Source organism: Chelon labrosus (assembly GCF_963514085.1).
Source record: "Chelon labrosus genome assembly, chromosome: 19".
Taxonomy (NCBI): Eukaryota; Metazoa; Chordata; class Actinopteri; order Mugiliformes; family Mugilidae; genus Chelon; species Chelon labrosus.
In genome coordinates, this window is record NC_140352.1 from 17,762,052 (window position 1) to 17,770,779 (window position 8,728).

At 41.9% G+C, this 8,728-nt stretch overlaps 1 protein-coding gene across 1 annotated transcript; it reads right to left on the reverse strand.

Annotated features, from left to right (window-relative positions):
• Nucleotides 1-1,646: 1,646 nt before the first annotated feature.
• josd1 (Josephin domain containing 1) lies at nucleotides 1,647-6,410 on the reverse strand. The gene is made up of 6 exons (XM_084567479.1): nucleotides 6,153-6,410; nucleotides 5,444-5,640; nucleotides 4,754-5,345; nucleotides 4,101-4,229; nucleotides 2,898-3,092; nucleotides 1,647-2,055 (listed from the first exon to the last, which is right to left on the reverse strand). The coding sequence occupies exons 3-6, from the start codon at nucleotides 5,113-5,115 to the stop codon at nucleotides 1,956-1,958; spliced, it is 786 nt and encodes a 261-aa protein (XP_084423605.1). The 5' UTR covers nucleotides 5,116-5,345; nucleotides 5,444-5,640; nucleotides 6,153-6,410; the 3' UTR covers nucleotides 1,647-1,955.
• Between the last annotated feature and the right edge of the window lie 2,318 nt (nucleotides 6,411-8,728).

An 8,728-nucleotide genomic window follows, 5' to 3' on the forward strand; every position in this document is an offset into this window, starting at 1 on the left:
TATTGTATATGATATGCTGTGTTTGGCAAGTTTAACAAAAGACATTATTTAGAAGAGTTGAAGCCCTAGCCCTGCGTCGGCTGAGCTCCTGTGCTACAGAGGCCTGCTGTGTTGGTGAGCCTTTGGAAGAGTGATGAAGCCAAAAGAAGGAATATAAACTACAACAACAATGGGTAACGCTGTCAAGCCTTGTGGTGAGATGTGTGTTTTGTCACGTGACCGAACCGTCATGTTAGAACTGTGTGAACTATTTGTGTGGGTGGAGAAATACAATTATTATTCATTTTTTCGTATTTATAACCATTTATAACCATTTTTGATGCACCTTTTTCCTTGTTCTGGAGTTACGATCAGATTAAAAAGGGCAGTTCCATTTATCTGAAGCGGGTTTGTATGATGTACTTTTCCATAATCAGCTTTTTACCTACAGTAGATGGTGACTGACAGTTATAATGAGCGCATGGGAAGATCGGGCACTAAAGGCAAGCCATGAACTGATGTGGACAGGGTTACTGGCAAAATACATTTTAGCAACCCAAAGCAATCTGCTTAAGTGTACTCTGTTACAATATCACCACTGCTTTTCCATTGATGTCAGTTTTTCTAAAGAGGATCAGAAGTCATTATATCAATCTAAGCCTCCACAGACATAAACAGTATGCCCTGCTGGTCTACCTCTGGCTTGATCGGTTGTTTTGATCAGTCTACATTGATATGTATTTTTGTTCAGAAATCTGACAAATTGCATTTAAATATTAATCACATGTATTTTGAATGATCATCTGAAACTTTCACATCAGTTAAGTGCTTGAACACCAGTAGTCGCTTAAGTCAGGAGACAGTGTTACGGTCAAAAGCTCCAAAACAAAAGAGAAAGATGACGTTAAGCTGTTTTTTTTTTTTCAGTTACTTTTTCCTTATCTATCTGTTACACAGGAAAAAAGTTTGTTAATGCTTTAGGAATTTACTTACTTTTCTAATTTTGTATATTGTGAAAGATTTGCTGCATCAACTCTGATCAATAATTGATTGATTGATTAAATCTTGACGCAGACAATAATTGTTAGTATTGCTATACTTCCTCAATGACAAGCAGACGTAATAACTTTATAATAACCATTTCAATATGAACGATTAAACAAAACCGGATGAATAATGTTGTAACTTCTTCCTTGGAAAGAAACTGAGGAAAATATCCACTAGAGGGAGTGCTTGGCCTGGGTGTTGCATTGCTTTGTTGCCATAGAAAAGTGTTGTGTCGGCACAGACTCTAGTGTAAAGGCTCAGTCTGTGCCGAAAGTGAATTGTTGAAATACAAATTTGGCAGCATGACAAATCACTGTTTTTGGCGTGAGATATGATAAAAAAGGACAGAGAGGAGCAGTGCGATGGAGTCACACTGAGGCAAGGAAGGGCACGCTTTGGTGAAAGTGAAGGACGGAGGACATAGACAGAGAGAAACTGACGGCACGGGGGGGGGGGGGGGGGGGGGACGGAAACACAAAGACACATCGGCGAACAGGGAGGATCACTGAAAGAGACTGGCGGATAAATACAGCATATTCCATAAAGCCTGAACTCCCATGACTTTGGGAAACATGAGAAGTAAAAAGGGAAAAAAACAAAAAACAAATCTGACACAAAAATATGTATCAATATGTATAAAAACACAATAATAGCAGAAATAGGGTAACATCTTATAAGTCTTAACTGTGTTGTGAGAAACTGCTGTGATTCTTTGATTCTCCCTGTAAAGTGTTTCCTTCATTGCTTTGTGTCTCATCAGATGAGTGTCCAGCAATGGCCGTGTAAACAAAACCCAAAAAAGTGGGGGAAAAATACATCTGCAAGTGTGCATCGATGTGACTGAGTGTACACAATGCTACTTCCTCTCCAGGTCATTCTTTGATTGGCCCAGTTTGCCCAGGTGGAGCTTTGATTGGCTGGTTAAACATTCACCCTTCAGACCTCCACGTTTGGTGTGCCTCTACTTCTTCTGAGACGACTAGGAGGAGTTCACAGTTCTTCCCTCGCAGCTGCTGGCGGAGGAACTTCCTGAGTTTGTGGTTGAAAATAAAGAGAGAGTTGCAGTTACGTTCAAAAACAAAAAAAACGAAACAAAAAAAAGATTCATAGAGAAGCAACTCGATTCAAAATGTGTTGACCACTTTAAAGCTGCATAATTGATTTTTAGCCACTGGGGGGCAGCAGAGTCGTGTTTCTGTATGTTCTGTATAGAGTTAAGACAATGTGCAGATTCTGGTGATAACTTTCTGCAGGTAGCAAAATCAAATCCCTGATTTTGATACATTGTTTTGATTGTTGACATAAAAATATTAGGTAGTGCAGTAATAAATATTTTCAGTGCAATAACCACAGCTATTAAATGATCATCATTAACAATCATCAATAAAACCATCATAAAATCATCTACCATCTACTATAAACCGCTGTCTTGGTCATTCTTCACATGCATTTCCACAAGCTACGTGCAATGCACGCAACGCAACGCATGCAAAATATGACTCTGCTCATATGCAAATGACACTTAAGACAGTTCTGTCTAATGTTTTGTTTCTGTGGGACATTCCTGTTTTGACTTTTATTCAGCAGACAGGAGCTACAACGTTATCTGGTTGCTTTATCAATCGGCCATTTCCAGGGATTCTGAATCGAGTTCAACCTGTTCTGCAGCTGCTTCAAAGTAAAGGCCTTCAGGTAATGAAAGAATTCAACATGTTTACTATGAGAAAGCAGAAGGTGGTTTTAACAGGTGTTGGGCGTCGGAGAGTTTTGTAACAGACTGAACACCAAATATGTAACCAAGTCAGCTGTAGTTCATAAATCTACAGAGTTGTCAGCTGTCATGTTGAGCACACACTCTCCGTCACTCTCACCTGAGCTCATCTGGATTGCCAATAGGTTGAGGGTTGCGTAGCTTGGAGTCCAAGTTGTAGTAGACTCCTCCCACCTCTCTGACACCTATCCAGTGCTGGCGTTTGAGCGGCAACCGTAGAGGCCCCCAGCGCAGATTGGACGGTACGTTCAGAATGAAGCCCTCCACGTTGGACAGCTCGATGCGTCCTACATCCCTGCAGGAAACAGTGACGCATTTATCTAAACCCTTTGTTTTCGGCTGCAAAAATCCTCAAACATTGATTATAAAATGGTTCAGCATTATCTCCAGCCGGCTATTGTATCATCATGCTGTACGTTGTTGTTGTGTAATTTATTTGTCTTTTTTCTTTTGTGAACATTTAATTTTACAAATTCTAATTGAATCGTATTTTGGAGAGCTGCAGCTGTAAATTCAAACTGCAAAATAGGTTTAAATGATTTTTATTTTTTTGGATGTCACTGTTTTCTCAACCTCAGGTATTACTAAGAAAGATAACTAAATGTAAAGTGTTTCGTTTTTCTTAATCACATGCAACAGGTTAGTTCTCCATTGTGCTGCATCAATCAGCAACAGAGCTGTGTTGCTGTTTTTGCCCAGATTAAAAGTAACTGTGATTTTGTTCCTGTTATTGCTCAAAACTGGAAAACAGGAATCCGTTTTATTGATAAAGCACGTCTGTGGCTGCTGCTGTTGTCAACAGTTATGTCGGACTCATAATGAGGGAAGCAGGAAAGCTGATAAAAGTGTCTGGCAGACTCTGTCAGCTGATGGGACTGCTGACCGGTCAAAGAGATTGTTCAAGACCCTCCTGATTAGGTGGTTGATTCGCAGCAGAAGACACAGGGAGTCTCTTACAGGATTTACCCAACGCGTAGACTATAGAATTTAAGTGGGCTCTCTGCAGAGTTGCTTGATAAACTTCCTGTCCCTATGTGTTGTTGCACAATATAAAATAGCAACAAGAAACAAACAACAAAAGATGTGGCGCAAAGAGAAATTCCTTCCTCTGTCTGACGTCCATATTGACGATTTTGTGAAACAACTAGGACAACAGTGCAAAACAATCATGAGATTAATTAAGGTACAGGGCTGATTCCAGCCTGTGTCGGCACGTCATACCCTCTTTTTTGCACCCATTACTTTCCATCTCTCTTCACTAATCACTGCCCCAAAAAAAAGAACAACAAAATAACCTTCATACCTTCTTTTATCCCACCAAACTGCCTCAAACCCTCGGGTCTGCAGGGCTGCCATAATGACATTTACATCGTAGTTCCCATTTCCCAGCATGCTCTTCTTGTGAGGTGTTACCATAGTACTGGGAGACAGCCTGCAACAAGTTGACAAGAGGGATCATCCACAGACTGTCTACAACATTTCATGTATACACGTTATATACAGCGATCAGGCATAACATTATGACCACCTTCCTAATATTGTGTAGGTCTCCCTTGTGCCTCCAAAACAGTTATGAGTCATCAGAGAGTGGACATGGGCCTTCTGAGGGTGTCCTGTGGTGTCTGGCAACAGGATGTTATTAGTGGGGGCCTTTGGGTCCTGTGGGTTGAGGGGAGGGGCCTTTTTTTTTTGTGTGTTTGTATGTCAGGCTGCATCCTGCTGGGGATGGCTGCTGCCATCAAGGAGTGTCATTGCTATGGGGTGGGGGTGTCTGGTCTGGTCTAGGTGGGTGCTACATGTCTTAATAACATCCACATGAATGCCAGGTCCAATAGTTTCCCAGCAGAACATTGTATTGTCACAAGATGGTCAATGTTATTAACTTCTCCTGTCAGTGGTTTTAATGTTGTGGCTGATTGACTGTATATAGTACAGGTATATTTTTTGATGTCTCACCTCTGGTATATCTCCTGCAGGGTGTCCCGGCTGAACGCTGTCCCATCCTGGAAGACATTGTTGAGCGCGTGCAAGGCGCACAGCTCCCTCCGCTGCTTCTCGTGATAAATTTCCGGCGCCGTCAGAGAAGGTTGGGTAGGAGCTGGCACGGTGAGGGAGGAAGAGGAAGACGAGAGATCCTGCTGCTGCTGCTGCTGAGCGTCCCTGAGATCCCTGCACCTCCTCTCCTCTGCGCCCACCACTTCCCCTCCTCCTCCTCCACCTTTCTGCTTGCTGACCTTCCAGGGCATGCAGCCCAGCTCCTGCAGGCCGCCTCGCCCCTTCCCCTTCCACTCCCCAGCTGGATACGGAGCACTTCCCATCGCTGAACGCTCACCTCCACCGCCGCCACCTCCTCCAGCTCCACCTCTACCTCCACAACTACTACTTCCAGGTCGCTACATCGACATCATGACAACCATTGCCATGGTGACCTCTCAGCCTCTTGGAGGAGAGGAGCTCGTGTGTCGTCGTGCACGGCCTGGAGGGAGGTGGGGGGGGGTGCAAGGTAAATGAGACCTGTGGCTGTTCAATGCAGCAACACCTGCTCTCTCTAAAAGACAGATGTGAAGAAAGGTCACCAAGAAGGAGGGGCTGGAAAGTGGAACTCGAGATGCAAAAATAGCAAACAAAGATACTCCAGATGCTCACAAATGAAAGATTGCTCCTCCAACAATGCCACAGCGGTGTCGTCAATCAAGCTGCCACTACTCTCTGTGTGCTTCCACGTCCTCCATCCTCTGCGTGCTTGTGTGCGTTGACAGTTCTTTCCATCACCAGAATGCTGACCGTGAAGCTGCCCTTCCACAGGGAACAGACGTAACAAGTGTTTGGTCAGAGAAGGATGCCTGGTAAGCACACGAAAGACAGAAAAAGAGAGTCTGTATTTCTCCACTTAAAATAACAAAAATGTTTACAAATTCCCATCAGAGCTTGGCAGAAACCCTTAATGGCATCTTGAAACTTCTTAAACGGCATTTACTAGCAACGCTGAAAATGTTTGATAGCTGGGATCACTTTCATATTAAGCTCTGCTCTCCTCTTGGTCAGCAGGACCTAAAAGAAGAAGGTAAACATTTCCAGACTGGATAGAGGAAGCAAGCTGTTCAGTAAGCTAGCTAAACATGACAACAGCCACACACACAAAACACACGTTAGAGGTCCAACACTCAAATAAGAAGAAAAAAAAAAACGCTGTTCAAGTCCGAAATCATACATATCCAGATGTAATTAATCCATGTTAGTAACAGATATCTGGTCTTGTGGCTGCTCTACGTGACTCCCGTCTCTACAGCAAACACAACCACAACGCCTCCTTTTTACGCCTTTATAACTTCATTTTCTCTCACCGACCACTCACCCGTCCGTTCCTGTCGGTGGTGTCACAGCTGGACTACCACAAACCGGTCTAAAAACTGAGTCTGCTCTGTCCTCTTTCCTCTAACAGCGTTGTAGTCCTTTGTCTTTGCCACTTTTTTCCTGTTGTGGCTCTCTGTAGCTCTTTCTCCGTCCGTGCAGACGCGGACATGCGCAGTGGCGGCCTCGCTGGCTCCATGTTGGTGTCAGCGCCTGCGTCAGAGGAGAGCGGAGCGGAGCGGCCCCTCCCCTGAGACTGCGAAACGCTGCTTCTTCTACTTTGTTCTCACCTGAACTTTGGCACAACTTTAAGGCAGCGCATTGCAGCCACGCCAGAAAAAAATATTTTGTTTGTCTTGGTACTGAATTTGTATTTATTTATTTATTTTCTATGTGCAGTTGAATAGTATACACTGCATGTAAAAATATGAATTACTCACCCTTTATAGCTTGTATAAATGGAATCATGGTCAATATAGTTTGCCTTTTTTTCTTTTATAAAACACAACGTTTTAATGTCATAGTTAAAAGTGATTTCTACAAAGCAAAAATAAAATAATACAAAAAAGTAATGCAACAATATTAGTGTAAAGTCTAAAGTGTCTCAAAGTGTACGGAAGCGTATTGCTGCCACACTTAAGAAAAAAAAAAGGCTCAATATTATGTAATTACGTGAAAGTTTAACAATATATTTTTCACGTTTTAACAAGATAAGTATCACGTTATTACATGAAATTATCATGTTATTTCAGGAAATTATCACGTTATTTCATGATAATGTTCACGTTATAACGTGAAAATATCATGTTATTTGAAGATATGATATTTTCACGTTTTTACATGAAATAACATGATATTTTCATGTTATAACATGAAAATATCAGTATCTTGAAATAACGTGATACTTTCATGTAATAACGTGATAAATATCTTGTAAAAACGTGAAAATATCATATCTTGAAATAACATATTTTTACGTTATAACGTGAACATTATCATGAAATAACGTGATAATTTCATGTAATAACGTGATACTTATCTTGTTAAAACGTGAAAAATATATATTGTTGTAACAAGAAACTTTCACGTGATTACGTAATAGTAAGCCTTTTTTGTGTGTGTGTGTGGCAGCAATATGCTTCCGTACAAAGTGTGTGGCTATTCCATAACTTACTAATCTTACAAGTGATTTTCCTCATGTATATTATGTATTTTATACAGTATTTCTGCTGGGAAACATCTGGACCTGGCATTCATTCATGTGGATGTTACTTAGACACGCACCACCCACCTAGACCAGACCAGGCACCCCCACCCTATATCAATGACACTCCTAGATGACAGCAGCCATCCCCAGCAGGATGCAGCCTGACATAGACACAGACACATAAAACGTCCCTCCCCTCAACCCATAGGACCCAAAGCCCCCCCACTAACAACATTGTGTTGCCAGACACCACAGGACACCCTCAGAAGGTCCATGTCCGTTCTCTGACGAGTCACAACTGTGAAACCTACACAGTATAAGAAAGGTGGTCATAATGTTACGCCTGAACAATGTATACTTGTATACTTACCTCTATTACACTCTTTATACCATATATTTTTTTTATCATTAAGTATTGTTTATACAAGTTATATTACCCCTTAAAAGCAAAATCAGATTAAGCATGATTCTATTTATGAAAGCAATAAAGCAGTAAATGAAATTAATAGTGGCCTTTTCAGGGTATTTAAACAGTAAATTTGCTTAGTGACTACCTCGTGACTATTTACCAGCAGGCATTTGTACTTGATAGTATTCATGCCTGACATTTCATCAGTAATAGCCATTCAGTGCGTTTCTCGTGCTGAGCTAAAATGGCCAGAGCGAGTAAGAGATACTGTGCACAAGGGACTCTCAGGAAACAATGGACTCACATGGTAGATGTGATGTGGGACCTATATGTGGGACACAAAAGCTGCTAGCAGGGCATACTTGACATAATGATGCCATTTCGATGGTCTGTGTGACAGTGAATCATCTCAGCCCATTGTTTGTTTAGCCATGCTGTAAGGGGATACAGAGTTTATCTCTTTTGGTTTCCATTCGGATCCGGAGCTACTCTTGAAGTGTCAGAATAGCAATTACCACCAGAGGCCGCAGGTGTCAACCAGGACTGTAACATTAAAGCCACATTTAGCAACAACAAACACAGCTTAACATGACACTTTACTGGAGCCTGAAGAGACGCCTCAGAGCTTCCACAGCTCTCTTGTTGATCACCAGTGATGACCCCAAAAGACGTGGGGAGTCAGTCTCTGAACAGCTGACCTTTGCTTGGTGCTCTCTGCTAGAGGATCCACTGGTGTTCTTGTAAACACGACAAAGGATATGTTAGGGAGGTCCATCCTCCACCAGTGAGCCTCAACTGGGATGGCTCAAGGAGACTTTAGGAGATTTTTCAATTACCAATGTTTATAGAATGGTTTCTTGAACGATTAGATCAGTCTGCTTCACTAGTGTAAGATGTATTTAGTCCATTTATGTCAGGCCATTAAGGCTAATCTATGTAAGAATTAGGAGATAAAAGTGTTCTT